This window comes from Littorina saxatilis, linkage group LG1 (assembly GCF_037325665.1).
Source record: "Littorina saxatilis isolate snail1 linkage group LG1, US_GU_Lsax_2.0, whole genome shotgun sequence".
Classification (NCBI taxonomy): domain Eukaryota; kingdom Metazoa; phylum Mollusca; class Gastropoda; order Littorinimorpha; family Littorinidae; genus Littorina; species Littorina saxatilis.
In genome coordinates this window covers 79,011,191-79,031,190 of record NC_090245.1, presented here as the reverse complement: position 1 = coordinate 79,031,190, position 20,000 = coordinate 79,011,191, and the positions used below count along the sequence as shown (strand labels likewise).

General features: G+C 43.5%; 1 protein-coding gene across 3 annotated transcripts in view; it reads right to left on the bottom strand.

Moving 5' to 3' along the window:
* LOC138980567 (myocyte-specific enhancer factor 2A-like) overlaps positions 1-20,000 on the bottom strand; it is a 133,049-nt gene that overhangs the window by 38,173 nt on the left and 74,876 nt on the right. For all 3 annotated transcript variants that reach the window (XM_070353467.1, XM_070353460.1, XM_070353476.1), the window contains 2 exons: positions 10,894-11,045; positions 9,695-9,898 (listed from right to left, as the gene is read on the bottom strand). In XM_070353467.1, the coding sequence (XP_070209568.1) occupies positions 9,695-9,898; positions 10,894-10,947 (258 nt within the window). In that variant the 5' untranslated portion in view covers positions 10,948-11,045. The remainder of the gene's footprint in view (positions 1-9,694; positions 9,899-10,893; positions 11,046-20,000) is intronic.

Genomic DNA, 20,000 nt, shown 5'->3' with positions numbered 1-20,000 from the left:
AGAAGCAAGAACAAAAGCAAAATGAAAAGTGAAAAAGCCAGGAAAAGGTAGCGCTTTTCCAGTGTATTGTTCTATTCTGAAACGATGGGTGGTTTCAATATGGAGGTTGGAAAACCAGCGACAGTCCTCTGCATGAGACATTATAGTCTAGCTAAGAACCAAGACGACCACAACCACACACACACACGAACTGAGAATCCCATTTTTCAGAGGAAATGTTCGATTCGGAGATTGGGTGTATTTCAGTGGTGAAAAAAGAACACAATAGAGTAATCTACCAAAAGGGCAATGGAAACTGATACTATCCTGTCAGACTCCAACAGAACAAGAAAACAAGTAGTGACGTCGAATAGCAATATGTCTCGTTCAAGACAATTCCATCTGAATAAACGGAAGACAAACAACGAAACTCCTGAACAATCCGCTATTATTTCATCAGAAAATGATAACCAGAAGACTGAGCTACACAAAAAGGTCAACAGAAACTAATACTTTCACAACAAGTACAACATGAGCCACATAAATACGAGAGACAGCGATACCTTCGAGCACTCAGACATATTCAAAGATACCATCCTTCCCGTGTAAATAGTCATGTGAGCCTCTACAAGGCTCAGAGCACTTGGACACATACCAACAATCAACAGCGTTGCAGCTTTCTGTTCAGAGAGGAATTTTTTCAAAATTAATTTCGAAAATGACAGATATATTTATCTGTCAATCTGCCAAATTAATGCAGACAAAACTCCCCTCTGAACATACAGCAGACAGGGTCCAGGCTGTTGTTGTTTGGTATGCGTCCACATGGAATGACAACATGGAAGGACGCCTTTACCCTATGTTAAAGTCTGGGCGGCATATCTGTGGCTGTTCGGCATGATGGTTTTGATACATAAAGGTAGGTAGGTATCTTCAGGGAAAATAATCAGGAAAATAAGAAAACTATGCCAACACACTGCCAATGTTGCTGATACAGTATACGACGGATGACATAACACTTCTAATTTACGTCAATGTTTACGATTGGTCAAGTCCTAAAGCTTAAAAATGGGTAGGATGTGGAGGAAGGAAGTCACAACTGTAAAGAAAACCCGGGGAGAGTTCTGTGATGAGGATACAGAGGCTTGTATTCTGTTTCAAAACTCGGGTCTCTGACAAGGAAGTTTTCGAAGCTTCGGGTAAAGTATGAAAGAGGATAGTGAAGAGAGGTGTCTAACGCTATTAGCGATTACAGGATGATATGATACACAACACACACACACACACACACACATACACACACACACACACACACACACACACACACACATACACACACACGGACGGACGGGTGGCACAGACTAACGTAAGGGTCGAGGCCAGGCTAGCATGAGGCACCTAATACGCTTAGCTGAAGTCAACAGCAGGAGGACGGGAATGGGAGAGAAGGAAAGGGGGGTGCGAGCAAAAGAATGACAGTCCTAATAAACAACGAAAAAGAAATGGAATCGAAGAAAGGTACCAAGGAGATCGTCCAAAAATCAGTATCAGCCACACAAAAAGCAATATACCCCCTCCCTTCGGAAAGGCGGTGTATCTAAAGAAAGGGACATACTGGCAGACATGCTCACAGACAGACCAACAAGACAGACAATGAGACAGACAATGAGACAGACAGAAGAGAAGCCCAAGCATCTACCCCCAAATACCAGCACTGACTCACTTCAAAAGATCGAACGCAAGACCCTTTACCCTAAATATCATGCCAGCGCGGAAGCCACCTGCCCCCCCTCTTACTCCATTGTAACGCCCGACCCCTGGTATTGGTTCGGGAGTGCGGAGGACTCCTGCAGTCTCTCTGATTAAATCCTGATTCAACAGCTCCCCTGGCATTTCCACTGCAGGAAACTGCCTGACACTGACTTCTACCCAGAGCACCTAGCTTCTATGTTACCTTACTTCCAGCTCGGTGATTGAGAGCGCTATAGGTGGGTACAGAAGATAACTCGATCCTTTTCTTCATCGAAGAGGCAGGGCGCGCGCGAGGGGGAGGGGGTTGGGAGTGGAGATGGGGGGGGGGGGGGGGTGTCTTTCAGCCACCGAGAGCGCCGAGTTTCTTCTGTCTTGCCTTTACTTCCATCCAGCTCAGTGACTGAGAGTGCTGGAAGGTGGGCATCGAGAAAGCTCCTCTTCCGTATTAGAAGAAGGGAAGGGAGGGGAAGAGTGGTTGGGTTCAGATGAGGGGGTGAGGGAGGGAAGGTGGGGGAGGGGTCTCAATAAAGAGATTGCGAGAAGAACGACCGAATACCGAGTACGGAACCGATATTCATTTTCTTCTCTCAGACGCTGCGCAGGTATAACACCGGTCCGTTTTAACACCCACCCCAAAACACACTCATGCACACACACACACACACACACACACACGTACACGTACACACACACACACGCGCGCGCGCGGAATAGCTCCTGGGAAACAAACTAGTATCACCCAACAGGATGTCACACCGGCAGGAAAAAAGTCATTATCTTCTACGCGGTTCCGTATTAAATATTCGGTCGTTTACTCTGCAACCTCTACATAATGCTGCCAATGCATGACGTAGGCAGGGGAGCGCGTGCTCAGTTGTCAGCCGGAGAGCCCCCACGTGATTTACTCCGCGATGACGTCAGAATGATTAGAGTGGCGTGGTCCTGATGACAGGGCGAGTGGTTTATTGCGATGCACCACTTTGCGGTTAACATGGCTACGGTGCACCAATGCACCGGGTATGCGTGTCGTTCTGTTCTTGTCTTTGGCCACACGTATGTCTGTTTATGCATAGTGCGTTTTTCTATGATGTGGGCAGTAAACTTTCGGATTGACTAGAAAGCTTCTTCACTGTAAGAAATGTTTATGTTATTTCATGAAGTCTGTGACTTATTTTTCGATGTTTTTGTTCTTCTTTGTTTTGATTTAGCCTTAAATAGCACATTTTCCGACACCAGAAACAAACATTTAATCAAAATGATCTTTCTACAATCACGAGTACACTTCGCCAAGTGTATTAATAAAACATGTCCTTAATTAGCAACTGCTGCCACTGAGGACGTTAAATATGAATTTCAAGATACTTGTGAGCATGGTCTCCGACGATGTCTCGGACCGAGATAGTCAAGAGTCAATCCTTAGCCGCGTGTTTGTGTTATGTGTGTGTGTGTGTGTGTGTGTGTGTGTGTGTGTGTGTGTATGTGTGTGTGTGTGTGTGTATGTGTGTGTGTGTGTGTGTGTGTGTGTGTGTGTGTATGTGTGTGTGTGTGTGTGTGTGTGTGCGTGTGTGTGTGTGTGTGTGTGTGTGTGTGTGTGTGTGTGTGTGTGTGTGTGCGTGCGTGCGTGCGTGCGTGTGTTCGTGCTCGCGTCTATGCCTCACAGTGTGTCAGTCTATATGTGTATGAAAGGATTTATTTGTGTTTGCGGGGGAGGGGAAGCATTGACAAGTTTGCACGCTTCATTAAAAGCATTACCACACTAACGCCTCCACCGTCGAGGAATCAGGGCTGCCATCTGTATTAACTTACCCTCTCCATTAGACCTATAGGACAACGACATCATGCTCATCACGAACACGTCAACAACAATTAAACCCAACCAGTCATAATGGATTTTTTTTACAGGTAAGTAGAGGATAAATGGGACACAGTCAGAAACTGATTAAAAAACCCGCCCACATAACATTACACCTTCACCTCTGAATCAGTAAAGCTACCCAACAGGCAGTCGGTCCAGATTCGTGATACTAAGCGATCATAGCACAAAGGCCCATAGATGCGCAGAACGTGAACAGAGATGTTGCTGGAATTCATTTCCTTTGGGAAATTTGCAGAAATGACCATACAAATTTCGGTAATTTTTCGCAATTTAAGGTAGTTCCCTTTGTCGGATTTCCCCTGCACCAAAATGAAGGCAGAGTTTTCGGCGACTTTAAGGAAGTTTCGGCGTTTTGACGACTCCAAACAACACCCCATGTGTACCGCCATATTTACTTCAAACAAGATTGACACCGTATCGAATACGCAGTTATATAGCTCAAGCATCCTATTTTCAGTCAGAGCCTGAAATTCCCATATGAAAAAAGGGGGGTGGCGAGAAATCACTCATTTTTACTGTTTAATCTTACCAGGGCTCTTATCACTACATTACGACACAGAAAATATGCAAGTATTCCTAGTAATACAGCTTTGTACTTTTCTTTCCTTGATGAGCTTTCTAAAAGAATCCTAAATGTGTACTTGAACTAACTATAATCCCTTTTTTCCCACATTTGTCGTTATGCCCAGAAGACATGATCAACAGAGAGTTCAACTCACTCAGGAAATAGATAGACAACCAACATGTACTAGCAAGATTCTGGCTGAAATGCGCCATTCACAAAATTGCAAGCAAAAATAAATCCTGCCGCTGGCTCGGAGACTTACAAAAACCACTTTCGCAAAGTATTTATCTAAATAGGCATACTTATTACACGCTGTTTATCTCTGTGACGAACAGAGAGTAAACAAAATGTATTTTTTTAAAACAGATAGCTTGATTAAAAAAAAAGACGCCTCAAGTGAGAGGCTCGCTATATCACATTACACAACGGCCATCAGGGTCGGCTGATATGGGCGACTGCAAGTGCTACGATCCAAGCATTTTTGTATACCTCCTGGCATTGCCAGTGATGCAGGTGTACCAGGCGTTGTGTAAACCGGTATTTCTCAGACGTACGAAATCTAGCTCCAACAAAAAATGCACCCGGTCACCGTTACCCGTCAAAGTAAAATTTAAAACAAACTAAAGATGGTAAGTCGGTGAACACTCTGTATTTTGTTGGGTTTGAATGTATTATGTATTTAATGTACACAAGCCTAGCAACATTCCTGTGTACTGTATGTGGTTTAATAAAATATTAATGTTGTTTGTCTTATATCTTAACTTAATGGTACGTTTAACTGACAAAACGAAACATTCATAACTAAAACCGGCCTCAAAACAAAACTTTACTGTGATACAGGAAAAGCTATCAAATGCAATCAAAACTTGTACGGCGGATCGGTTGACAATTCCTTTTCCGGTTTTGTCATATCACAATCGGTAAAATACCGGATAATTATATTCAAGTTCCGGCTGACGCTAACACTGCATCATACAGTTGTAGACTTTTCTGAACACACACTAAAAACGGTGGCGTTGACCTGTTTTTGTAACAAGAGCTTTCTTACGCCGTATGTTATACCCACCTTCAGCTACTGGGTACCCAACAAAGTGACATAGGTGTCATTTAGAAAAATAAATTCATCAAAAAATGCCAACCCTGCAGGATAAGGAACCAGGCTGTACATGTGTGGCATGTGTCCAAAGTGGAAAGATGCTTTTATCCAAGGTAAAAAAAGCCTGAACGGAGCTACAGTCGAAACTTCCCATGCGACTACCTCTCGATAACGACCATCTCTCGATAACGACAACCTCTCGATAACCACCATCTCTCGTTAACGACTACCTCTCGATAACGACAATCCCTCGATAACGACAACCTCTCGATAACGACAACCTCTCGATAACGACAACCTCTCGATAACGACAACCTCTTGATAACGACAACCTCTCGATAACGACCATCTCTCGTTAACGACCATCTCTCGTTAACGACTACCTCTCGATAACGACCACCTCTCGATAACGACAACCTCTCGATAACGACCATCTCTCGTTAACAACTACCTCTCGATAACGACTACCTCTCGATAACGACCACCTCTCGATAACGACCACCTCTCGATAACGAACATCTCTCGTTAACGACCATCTCTCGTTAACGACCACCTCTCGATAACGACCTCTCGTTAACGACCATCTCTCGTTAACGACCACCTCAAAGGGTTCCCGACAAATTGTTGTTTTTCTCTATATAATTGACCTTTCCATTGCTACCACCTGTCAATAACGACTTCTTTTCGTCGATCCCTTGGATGGTTGTTATAGACAGGTTCGACTGTATTGTGTAATTCAATGTGGTGTACACCGGAAGGAATTTACCTTTAAGAAACTTTCCGATTGCTGCGTGCACAAAATATGCTGTGTAAGCGAATTAAAGCCACCTGTAACCAGAGTTAAGTAAGTTCAATTCAGTGAATGAGCTCAGACGAGATAAATCTGAAAGCACAACAAAAATAGCTCATTACTCTGTCTTTGTCATGTGCCTTAATTACAATTTAATCTAATTCTTATAAGCGTGCCCTGCATTTGTTTGGCTTTTGCTTAAAATACTTTAGATATTGCCTGCAGATTTAATGCTAAAATGCATTCATTGGAGCGGAAAGAAAAGAGTCGCGCAGCTTTTTCCGGTGCATTCTTCTCTTTCAGGAATAGACTCGCAATAGGATTTTGACATTCTACACAACGTTACTAAATAAAACAAGTCGCGTAAGGCGAAAATACAATATTTAGTCAAGTAGCTGTCGAACTCACAGAATGAAACTGAACGCAATGCCATTTTTCAGCAAGACCGTATACTCGTAGCATCGTCAGTCCACCGCTCATGGCAAAGGCAGTGAAATTGACAAGAAGAGCGGGGTAGTAGTTGCGCTAAGAAGGATAGCACGCTTTTCTGTACCTCTCTTTGTTTTAACTTTCTGAGCGTGTTTTTAATCCAAACATATCATATCTATATGTTTTTGGAATCAGGAACCGACAAGGAATAAGATGAAAGTGTTTTTAAATTGATTTCGACAATTTAATTTTGATAATAATTTTTATATATTTAATTTTCAGAGCTTGTTTTTAATCCGAATATAACATATTTATATGTTTTTGGAATCAGCAAATGATGGAGAATAAGATAAACGTAAATTTGGATCGTTTTATAAATTTTTATTTTTTTTTACAATTTTCAGATTTTTAATGACCAAAGTCATTAATTAATTTTTAAGCCACCAAGCTGAAATGCAATACCGAAGTCCGGGCTTCGTCGAAGATTACTTGACCAAAATTTCAACCAATTTGGTTGAAAAATGAGGGCGTGACAGTGCCGCCTCAACTTTCACGAAAAGCCAGGTATGACGTCATCAAAAACATTTATAAAAAAAATGAAAAAAACGTTCGGGGATTTCATACCCAGGAACTCTCATGTCAAATTTCATAAAGATCGGTCCAGTAGTTTAGTCTGAATCGCTCTACACACACACACACACACACACACACTCAGACAGACAGACACACACACGCACATACACCACGACCCTCGTTTCGATTCCCCCTCGATGTTAAAATATTTAGTCAAAACTTGACTAAATATAAACAAGTCGCGTAAGGCGAAAATACAATATTTAGTCAAGTAGCTGCCATTTTTCAGCAAGACCGTATACTCGTAGCATCGTCAGTCCACCGCTCATGGCAAAGGCAGTGAAATTGACAAGAAGAGCGGGGTAGTAGTTGCGCTAAGAAGGATAGCACGCTTTTCTGTACCTCTCTTTGTTTTAACTTTCTGAGCGTGTTTTTAATCCAAACATATCATATCTATATGTTTTTGGAATCAGGAACCGACAAGGAATAAGATGAAAGTGTTTTTAAATTGATTTCGACAATTTAATTTTGATAATAATTTTTATATATTTAATTTTCAGAGCTTGTTTTTAATCCGAATATAACATATTTATATGTTTTTGGAATCAGCAAATGATGGAGAATAAGATAAACGTAAATTTGGATCGTTTTATAAATTTTTATTTTTTTTTTTACAATTTTCAGATTTTTAATGACCAAAGTCATTAATTAATTTTTAAGCCACCAAGCTGAAATGCAATACCGAACCCCGGGCTTCGTCGAAGATTACTTGACCAAAATTTCAACCAATTTGGTTGAAAAATGAGGGCGTGACAGTGCCGCCTCAACTTTCACGAAAAGCCGGATATGACGTCATCAAAGACATTTATCAAAAAAATGAAAAAAACGTTCGGGGATTTCATACCCAGGAACTCTCATGTCAAATTTCATAAAGATCGGTCCAGTAGTTTAGTCTGAATCGCTCTACACACACACACACACGCACGCACGCACACACGCACGCACATACACCACGACCCTCGTTTCGATTCCCCCTCGATGTTAAAATATTTAGTCAAAACTTGACTAAATATAAACAAGTCGCGTAAGGCGAAAATACAATATTTAGTCAAGTAGCTGCCCTTTTTCAGCAAGACCGTATACTCGTAGCATCGTCAGTCCACCGCTCATGGCAAAGGCAGTGAAATTGACAAGAAGAGCGGGGTAGTAGTTGCGCTAAGAAGGATAGCACGCTTTTCTGTACCTCTCTTTGTTTTAACTTTCTGAGCGTGTTTTTAATCCAAACATATCATATCTATATGTTTTTGGAATCAGGAACCGACAAGGAATACGATGAAAGTGTTTTTAAATTGATTTGGACAATTTAATTTTGATAATAATTTTTATATATTTAATTTTCAGAGCTTGTTTTTAATCCGAATATAACATATTTATATGTTTTTGGAATCAGCAAATGATGGAGAATAAGATAAACGTAAATTTGGATCGTTTTATAAATTTTTATTTTTTTTTACAATTTTCCGATTTTTAATGACCAAAGTCATCAATTAAATTTTAAGCCACCAAGCTGAAATGCAATACCGAACCCCGGGCTTCGTCGAAGATTACTTGACCAAAATTTCAACCAATTTGGTTGAAAAATGAGGGCGTGACAGTGCCGCCTCAACTTTCACGAAAAGCCGGATATGACGTCATCAAAGACATTTATCAAAAAAATGAAAAAAACGTTCGGGGATTTCATACCCAGGAACTCTCATGTCAAATTTCATAAAGATCGGTCCAGTAGTTTAGTCTGAATCGCTCTACACACACACACACACACACACACACACACACACGCACGCACATACACAACGACCCTCGTTTCGATTCCCCCTCGATGTTAAAATATTTAGTCAAAACTTGACTAAATATAAAAAGAACAAGAACTCTTTTTGTTTGATCATTCTTCAGAGGTACAAAAAATATATGTCACGTCTCAGGTTTATTATTGTTACCTAATCGCGGACCAGACTGAGCAAATCATAATTCCGAATGGGAAAAAGCTACATTTCGTATTAACTCGCTTTATGTGAGAGGTATGTGAGAGGGAGTGGGCGGATGGCTTAACAAAATTGAAAAAACAGAACACACAAACATTTATCCAAAGCTAAACCATTTTTTACTGATGTCTCTCATCAGCTCAAGAATGACGCGCACGTTCACAAAACATTCAACTTCCTTCACAGTAACTGGAAGAAGGAAAAGAAGATCCACAAGGACTGCAACGCTGTTTGATGGACTGCGAACAGACAGACAGACGGACGAACTGACAGACAAGCAGACAAGGAGGCAGATAGAAACACCAAGACGCGAATAGGCAACCAAGGAGATACATTTAAACAAAGAGACTGACAAACGAGCAGTCAAATAGACAGACACAGTCAGACAGACAGACAGACAGACAGACAGACAAACAGACAGAGAGAGAACGAGATAAATAGACAGACAGACACAGAGACAAGACAGACAGACACAGACTGACGGACACAGACAGACTGACAGAGACAGACGGACAGAGAGAGACATAGACTTTACAACCATTTACTCCAACAACCATGCATCCAGTATCCCGAAAAGTGACTCCAACCCTACCTCAATGATGTCCTTGTTGGTACGGCTCTCGTGTGGCTCGTTATACTCGGTGTACTTCAACAGCACCTTATCCATGTCGGTGCTGGCGTACTGGAACAGCTTGTTGGCGCCGTTGAAGATGATGAGGGCGATCTCACAGTCACACAGCACGGACAGCTCGTACGCTTTCTTCATTAACCCAAACTTGCGCTTCGTGAACGTCACCTGAAAGGCAACAGTTTTTGTTTCTTCAAAACTCGAACTATCCTAAAGAGCAGTTAGACAAACCAGGCCTGAAAGTGGCGAGTAGAAACATGTAACTGGCGAGTAGAAATGTTCATCTACTCGCCAAATGCGAGTAAAATTGCTGAAACAAATTGTTGGTTTGGCTAGAAAAGTTTGCTCTCTGGCTGGTACATTTTCAGACTCACTAGCCAAAGGCGAGTACACCATTTGTTGAACTTTCAGGGCTGCAAACCCAGATTAAATAAATCGCAGTAAATCAGAAATTAGTTCAATGGGTCGAGAAAATCTTACAGTATTGCTTCGCAAGGGCTATACTTGGATAAATTACGGAGCAATTCAGCATAGCTGAAACTTAAAAATATATGTGCAACTAACTGCACTTTAAGGCTACATCCCTTCAATTGTGAGCGATTATGTTCACCGTCTTCGACCTGTTGAGGAGTTTACATTGGGTAGGATCATCTGTTCACTTGGGTGCATACCAAAAGCCAGTTGCTTCGCTTCTTTCTGTGCAGAGTGCATGTTGTTTTGCTTTGTTTTATTCATTATTTTCGCAGCTGACGCTAGTGTGTATAGGCAAAATAAATTTGTCACAAAATCCCCAGTCTGCACAGAAAGAAGCCATGACGTAAACATCTGATATACGTCCACGTGGAAGGATGCTCTTATCACATAAAAGAAAAACCTCGAACAGATCTGTTACGGTGCAAGTGATGGATTACACGTGAAGGATGGTTCCTTTAACTGGTCCTGGGCAGATTAAAGCGATATTTCACATACAAATTTAAAAGCACTTTTTTAAATTTGTAAGTATACACACAGTATTAAACTATTGTGAAAAAGTTGTTGTGTATGTGCGTCAGGTATGCGTGCGTTTGTGTCTGTTTGCGTGCGTGAGCGCGTGCGCGAATGCGTTGGTGCCTTCGTGCCTGCAAGAGTGTGTGTGTGTCAATCTATTTGTGTTCTGCCTTTACCTGTCGATTCCGTTCATCGCAAATTCGCGATATCTGTATTTTTTTGCGCCCCATGCTTTCAGATTTAGCTTGCTTAGGCTTGGCACCCTCCAACGTGACGATTGGTTGGATACCGACTCACAACAAGGTCACGGCCGCTCACGGCATCCAATCTGAAACACATGCAAAAACGTGGAACATTAGACATTAGTGTGGAATTTTTTAAATGAAAGGTAAACGAGAAATATTACATAAGGTTGTCTTCGAATAGATATATGCGATTGAATGGGTTACAACACAGGGTAAAAGCTACTCCCACCACGTGTTACTTAAACCAGAAATTCTGGATACCACTCACGCGTTGGCTAATAACACCCGACTGGGGGAAGCAGACAACATGGATGTTGTTTCATAGAATCACAGTACACCCAGAAATAATGGTTTCAGGATACACCACACAATCATCATCTCTCTGCGGGGGGTACCCCAGTACCCGTTATCGATACAAAGGTACACCTTATCAGTTAGAAGGGTGCGGGTACCACACTTTGTGACGTCACTACGGCCAAATGAGGTGAGCTTTGATGGATTCTCTGGCAACGTGGCAAAATAACGATAGACAATTTCAAAACCACGACGGACACTTGAACCTTGGACTTGTCAACCTCAACGACGTTCGGCAAAAACAGCAACTCTTGGTGAAGCGAAAAACTTTCGTTGCGATTACAAAACTAAAGACGCTTGTTCTGTCTGACAATATCTGGATCAACTAACAAATGTAAGTAAGATGTTGAGATGATGAATGTCATTTGTTCATGTCAATGTTTCTTAATTCTTTCGTGTGTCACAGACTCTTTCCGTATAGCTCTCACCATACACTTGGTGTGTATATTATAAGCGTTAACTTCCCTCTGTAAAATTAGACCTTGTCATTACTGCTCTGCCTCACTTGGTTAGAAGTATGCTTAACACTGATTTTTGCCTGGCTCTTCAGATTTGACACTCAACGCCATTGACGTCAGCTGATAGAGGTTGAGCTTCAGGTTTTGATTTGAAGTACTAAACCACACGATAGGCGCAGTAGGCACAATGGTTGCCTTTTCTGACCCAAACCCGGATCTGATCTGATCACTGATATCAGTAGACCGGATCATGATGGTAACCACGTGCATGTCCGGGGAGTTTGCAACGCGAATAGTCGTACGGACTAATTTGATGACAAAGTAACAAATGAATTTCGACAAAATGGGATGACAGTTTTCTTCTCGCAAACCACAACCACCCCCACCCCACCCCCGACCTCAACTTCGTTCTTCCACGCTCCTCCTACCCCCTGCACCTCCCCCAGCCTCTCATTCCAGTTCTCATTAATCAAACCATTATGGGCTACGTTCATCTCGGTTCATATTCATATCAGAGTTGATATTGGAAGAAGGGGACACCACGTTAGATACGTACATTCACATTCCTGATAAACAAAAATGACAACACATTAAATAAGTTTTCTTGCAAAATCAGAAATCGTTTATTTCTATTGTCACATTGTGTACTCTTTCAGCAACCCTCTCCTGTGCTCTAAAACTTAATTCAGTTCCTTACAAATACGGAAAGGTGGTAACCATGCACTGGCCCCAAAGTTAATTTCAGTATGCATGTAAACTTGTGTGAGTTTAGATAGCCTTCATGGGTACACTTATTCCGTGCCATGCACTCGTTAATCTTACGCTTATCGGCGCTGTCATCTGAAGAAAACACACGATATGTTCACTGGTTTCAGACTTTTTGCACAGTCATCTGAACCACTGGCTCATGAAACTACTACATTGATTGATTGATTGACTACTAGTTTCGTTTGAGTCGAGGGATCTGGCGTTAACTCTATGTGTGCGTCCGTCTCTCTCTCTCTCTGTCTCTGTCTGTCTCTGTCTGTCTCTCTGTCTGTCTCTCTCTCTGTCTCTCTCTCTCTCTCTCTCTCTCTCTCTCTCTCTCTCTCTCTCTCTCTCTCTCTCTCTCTCTCTCTCTCTCTCTCTCTCTCTCTCAGAAGATTTTTTACCATAAAACCTAACATCTCTGTCCGTTCAAAGCATTTTTTTCATAAAACCAAATAACTTATAACGCATCAGTCCTACGGGCAATAGTCATCACAAAAACGTCTTATATCGCTCTGTGCTGAGAGAAACTGCCTCAATGCTGTATGGTTGATGATGCACTACTGTTTATGTTACATTCTGTGTACACACATCTGGAGAAGAGCTCTGCTTGTGTTAGAGTTATGTTTTTTGATTTCTCTTCTGCCTTTCAGACTATTCAGCCTCATCTTCTGGCTCAGAAGTTACAAAACATGTCTTTGCATCATAGTACAGTGAAATGGATTCTGGATTATTTAGTAGATAGACCACAGTTTGTACGATGGAATGGTACTTTTACATCTGACATGATTAACACTTTCACCGGAGCACCACAAGGAACAGTTTTGTCACCCTTTTTGTTCACCCTGTATACATCTGATTTTAAAGTACAAGGAGAGTCATGTCATCTTCAGAAATTTTCTGACGACTCTGCCGTGGTTGGTAGTATTCTTGATGGTGATGAGAGCTTGTATAGCTGGGACAGGCTGATCTTTCTTAACCCAGTGTGGGATTTTCAGTGGGGCGACCACCCCCAACCCAGCGCGTCCCCGGGTGGCGGATAGGGGAACGGTCTTCAGATATGGAGATCAGCCGCTTGCGGCCGCGGACCAAACTGGCTCCGGGTGGGATCCCGGCAAATCCTCCCCCCTGTGCTCTCAGGGTAGGACGTACGGGCCATGAGCTAAGGGTGAGGTAACCCCGACAGAAAACCCCGAATGCTGAAGACGGAGGACCCGGGCCGCACGGCGCATTCTAACAAACCACGGGTACACGCACTTACGCAAATGATGATACAATCAACCAGCACAGATGGAAATGGCGCTCGCCCATTGAGGACCCCCCAGGGTGGAGCAGCGTCGGGTCCCATGCCTCAAAGGGACCCAGCCCCAACTACTGGAGGTCCCTCCCGTCCGTCTTGTCACGCCAGGGGACGCGGGAGGAAAGTGACTGGCACCACCACAACCAGGAAGAAACCCAGTCAGCAGCGACCTTTTCAGGTCATGCACTGGAACGCAGAAAGTATCCTGAACAAGAAGACAGAGTTGGAGCATATCCTGCATGAGAAGAACATCAACATCTGCTGTATTCAGGAGACGCACCTGACACCCCAAAAGTCCTTCAAAGTGAGAGGCTACCAATGCCTTAGGTCCGACAGAACAGACCGAAGCAAAGGAGGAATCCTGACCCTCATCAGGAACAACATCAATGCCTGTTTGATAGAAACGCACATGGAGGACTCCGAATATCAGGTGATTCGAATCCAGACGAAGACATCAGAATTCCATCTTGTCAACTTCTACTGCCCCAATGATAGACACCTCGCCCTTGACACGATCCCCGCAAAGGCCTCCAACTTCATCGTGGTGGGTGACTTCAACAGTCATTCACAGAGTTGGGGATATGACCACCTGGATCGGAGAGGAGAAGAGGTGGAGAACTGGCAGGACGACAAAGGTCTCATCCTTTTGAACAGTCCCTATGACTGCCCTACATTCTACTCCAGAAGATGGCACACTACATCAACTCCTGACCTAGCCTTCTGCACGGAAGACATGCACCAGCTAACCAGCAGAGAGGTCGGAGAACAGCTAGGTGGAAGTGACCATCGGCCAGTCTTTTTGACCCTGGGCATGGAGTCCTGCACTGAAGCTTCCTTCCCACGGTGGAACTACAAAAGAGCGGACTGGTTCCTCTTTAGACACCGCACCAGCGAACTCACCAAAGACATCAGAGTCGAGGGTCGAGACATCAACATGGTGGCGAAGGACTTCAACATGAGCATCCTCAGAGCAGCGCGTGAGTCCATTCCCAGGGGTGCCAGGAGAGACTATAAGCCCTACTGGAGCAATGAATTGCAGGAACTGGATGATGATCTGGCAGACGCCAGAAGGGAAGCAGAAGTCAACCCGTCACAAAACAACAACATCCGCCTCCAGGAAGCCAAAGCCAAATTTCTCAAAAAGAAGCTACAGGCAAGACGGAGAAGCTGGCAAGAGAAAACAAGCTCTCTGAACCTTGAGAAGGATGGCAGAAAGCTCTGGAGGCTCACCAAGCAGTTGAATGATGAGAACACCAGCAGAGGAAAGATCACATTAGAAGAGAACGAGAAGGTGCTAACTGGAAAGCATGCTGCCAACCAATTTGCTGAAAGCTATGCAGCTGAGAGCAACCTCCATGTTAGCCCCGAGAAACAGAGAGAAGCAAGAAGAGAGAAAAGAGAGAGACCTGCCAGACAGTCGACAGTGGACGCCATGAGTCAACCACCCACACTCCACGAGCTGCACTCAGCTCTGAAAAAGTCAAAGGCGAAGAAGTCCCCTGGCCCAGACGGCATCACCAACGAGATGCTAACCCACCTTGGTAGTGCAGCAGAGAACAAGCTACTCGAGGTCTTCAACAGCAGCTGGCAAGAAGGATCGCTACCACAACTCTGGCGAGAAGCGATCATGATCCCCATCTTAAAAAAAGGGAAGGATCCAAAGAAGGCCACCAGCTATCGCCCAATCAGCCTCACCAGCTGTGTTGTGAAGACCCTGGAGAGAATTGTGAACGAGCGCCTCAGGTGGTACCTGGAATCCAGGAACCTCCTCGCCCCTGAACAAGCTGGATTCCGACAGTTCCGCAGCACTGAAGATCAGGTCACTTACCTGGCGCAAGAAGTTGAAGATGCCTTTCAGGAACAGAAGCTGGTCTTCGTCACCTGGATAGATCTTCAGAAGGCCTTTGACAAGGTCTGGAAAGATGGACTCCTTGTAAAACTGCTGAGGAAAGGCGTGTCCAGCAACATGTACCAGTGGATTCGCTCTTACCTCTATAACCGCAGGGCAAGAGTTAACGTCGACCAGACCAAAAGCAAGAAGTTCCTCCTTCGTCATGGCGTCCCTCAGGGCGGAGTCCTCTCCCCCACACTCTTCCTTCTCTTCATCGACGATCTGGTGTCTGAGATGCCCAAGGGGATCAAAGCTGCTCTCTACGCAGACGACCTTGTGATCTGGTGCAAGGAGGAGCACGCAAGTACTGCCACCTACAGAATGCAGCAAGCGGCAGATAGGCTGAACGCATGGGCAGAAGATTGGTGCGTCTCCATCAACAAGGAGAAATCCTCCACCACCCTATTCACACTGTCGCCAAAGCAGAAAGCCGGAACCATTAGGCTTGGTGGAACTCCTCTGAGAGAGGATGAAGAAGCAACGTACCTTGGTGTCACCTTTGATAGACGGCAGACCTGGAAACCACACATTGCACAGGCAGAGACGAAGGCCCGGCGCAAGCTAGCCATACTCAGGAAGCTGGCAGGTACCACCTGGGGAGCGAACGAGAAGATACTGAAGACAGTATACCAGGGAACAATCAGACCCCACCTCGAGTACGGCTCCACAGCGTGGTCAACCTCAGCCAAGACAAACCTGCAGACCCTTGACCGTGTGCAAAACCAGGCCCTCCGACTCATCACTGGTGCAATGAAATCCACGCCCATCAAGGAAATGGAGAAGCTTACCACCATCCAACCCCTCTGTCAGAGAAGAGAAGCCAAGACTATGGTACAGGCCGAGAAGCTCAAGTGCCTACCCGACCACCCCATGAAGCACAGACTGAGCAACCTCACCAAGAACCGGCTCAAACGGAGCAGTTTTGTACACGAGAGCAAGAGACTTTCTCGACAGTACAGGGAAGTCCTCCCACAGAACACTCTACCTCTGACTCAAGAAGAAGAGGAAACCCCCAAGGCAACAGAGAAATCAGGCATCCAGATCTGCACCAGTGTTCCACATGTTACCTCAGGAGAAGATCAGAATGACACAGCTCGACAGGCACTCACCTTAGCCCTGATCGACGAACAGTACCCAAAAGAGGCGTGGATCCATGTATACACCGATGGATCAGCAACTAACGCCGTGCTCAATGGAGGTGCAGGCATTCTCATCCAGTTCCCTGGGGGACATACAGCTACATCCAGCGTTGCCACTGGCAAACACTGCACAAACTATAAAGCAGAAGCTCTCATGCAGGCCGCCTCCTTGGTTCAGGACTCCGCAGACCCTTGCTACCAAGTTGTCTTCCTCTCGGACGCCCTTTCAGTCCTTCAGGCCCTAGAGAACGACAAACTCCCACAGCTGGCCAAAGCATTACAGATGGTCAGACAAACCAGAAGAGTTGTCCTCCAATGGATACCAGCACACTGTGGGATACCAGGAAATGAAAGGGCAGATGAGCTGGCGAAAGAAGGAGCCGTGGAAGACCAACCTGAAAACAGTGTCAGCTTTAGTGAGCAGAAGACAATCATCAAGGCATTGATGAGGCCAAGGACAAACAGAGATGACTACCACACAATGTCCAGAGAGCAGCAAGTCAACCTCATCAGGCTGCGTACTGGCCACAACAGGCTCAATGCTCACATGAACCGAAAGTTCAAGCTGGCGCCATCACCAACCTGTGCCTGCGGTCAAGAAGACCAAACAGCGGAACACATCTTACAGCGATGTCCCTTACTAGATGAGGAACGAAAAGAAGTGTGGCCGTCACCAACTCCCTTGCAGACCAAACTATACGGCAGTCGTCAGGAGTTGGAGAAAACGACAACATTTATCACCAGTGCTGGACTGATTGTGTAACCTCTGCGAACGCCAAGAAGAAGAAGAAGAGCTTGTATAGAGAACATATTGATGATTTTGTGTCTTGGTGTGATTCCAACTTTTTAGTATTAAACGCAAGCAAGACGAAGGAAATGATTTTTGATTTTCGCAAAAAGAAAGACACTGTCCATCCTGTAGTCATCAAAGGTGATGCGATTGAGATAGTCAGCGAGTACAAGTATTTAGGTGTAGTTTTAGATAACAAGCTAAGCTGGTTTAATCATGTTGATGCTGTTTTTAAGAAGACGCAGTCAAGATTGTTTTTTTCTGCGCAAGCTGAGATCATTTCATGTGTGTAACAAGATGCTGTACATGTTTTATCAGAGTATGGTGTGCAGTGTGATGGTGTTTGCATCAGTGTGTTGGGGAGGGAATGCCACTGCAAGGGACACTGGCAGGCTGAACAGGCTGATAAAGAAAGCGAGTTCTACTGTAGGCCAGAGCCTTGACACCCTTGAAGTCCTTGTTGAAAGAAGGCTTGCCAGTAAGTCCAGAGCTATTCTGTTCGACCTAGGGCATCCCCTCCACGACGCACTGATGGATCTCCGCATCACACGGAACGCTCGGTTTCTCATGCCTAGGTGTCGAACGGAGCGTTTTCGGCGTTCTTTTGTTCCTGCAGCTGTGAGATATTTTAACAACAACCGAGCCATTGTCCTGGCCACAGACTATAAGTGATGCCTTTTAAATGTACCTCTTAGTGATAGATTTAATATGATTTGATGACTGTTTGACCTTTGATCATAACTAGTGCTGTGATAATGAGCTTTAGCACTGTTGTGATGGTGTTGACACTATATTTGCCCAATTGAGCCTAACTACCTAATGGCTAATCTACTGTGATACCTGTGATAACTGATGATGATTACTGTGATTGGTTTTATGTGTTTGGTTGGTCTCTTCTTTTGGTAGTGCAATAGCGTTAATTATGGATTGTTGTTATCATCATTTGCATGGGGACTTGTCTGTTAGTCCAAACAGTGATATGGTTATTGTGATATTCTTGGCTGCACTTTAACATGGAATGTATGTATGTATGTATGTATGTATGTATGTATGTATGTATGTATGTATGTATGTATGTATGTATGTATGTATGTATGTATGTATGTATGTATGTATGTATGTATGTATGTATGTATGTATGTATGTATGTAGGTATGTATGCAGGTATGTATGTAGGTATGTATGCATGTGTGTTGGTGTGTCGGTGTGTCAAGTGTGCAAGTAAAAAGGGTATTGTAGTTGTACATATATTACTTTAGATATTTTTTTTGTTTGTTATCATGGGTTTTATGAATTTTCTTCTCTTATTCTTTTATAATTATTAATTAATGACCTATATGTGCTGATGACCAATTTAATATCCTTTGTTGGATCAATAAAATGTTATGAGTTATGAGTTATGAGTTATGAGATTCCTGCGTTACCCTGAATCGACGAGACTTCCAAGCTCAGTTATTAACACCCTTCATTTGAAGGTAATCTCCGTGTTCAGGCATCCATGTTGACTTTAGAAAATGAAACTTCCAGGTAAATTGGTGTTCTGTCCGGACTTATCGGATATGAGTTCGTAGTGAGAGTGAGAGAGGTAAATTGACTGAAAGACAGAATGAGAGAAAGAGAGAGAGAAAGAGAAAAAGAGAGAGAGAGAGAGAAAGAGAGAGAGAGAGAGAGAATGAGAGAGAGAGAGAGACGGGGGGGGGGGGGGGAGAGACAGAGAGAGGGAGAGAAAGCGAGAGAGAGAGAGAGAGGATGGAGGGGTGGTGGTGGAGGGGGGACGTGACATATTTTTGTTACCCCTGGATCATAAAAGAACAAAGAACTCCTCTTTTTTTTCTCTCTTGTTTTAATATATATAGATATAGTAAAAACGTTGCTTAGAATGTCAGTTCCTATTGCAAGTCTATCATGAAGGAGAAAAAAGCATTGGGAAAAGCTTTTTTCTTGCCTCTGTAGTTTTTTTCAACTTTACCTTTTTAAAAAAAACGTATTATCTAACGTAAAAAAATCTATATAGTAAAAAATAGAAATATAAAATCAACGTAAACAGTACTGCAACTCGTTAAAATCAATCAGATTGGTCAACAATCATACTTGTCTATTCATCATCAAGTATTTAATCATTCCTTAATAAAATAATGCTACATCGACAACCCTCTGGCAACGTAAACAATGCCAACTGTATTATTTCATTATGCATTTTTGTATCTGGAAGGGATTTGTTCCTTTCCAGGAAAAAAACACTATTCAATGATTATACTTCAATTAATTCTAATACGCAATAATACTGCAGCCAGAGGACATGCAACCCCAGCAGAATGATATAAAAAAACAAAACACAACAGCATCTGAGCAGAATAAA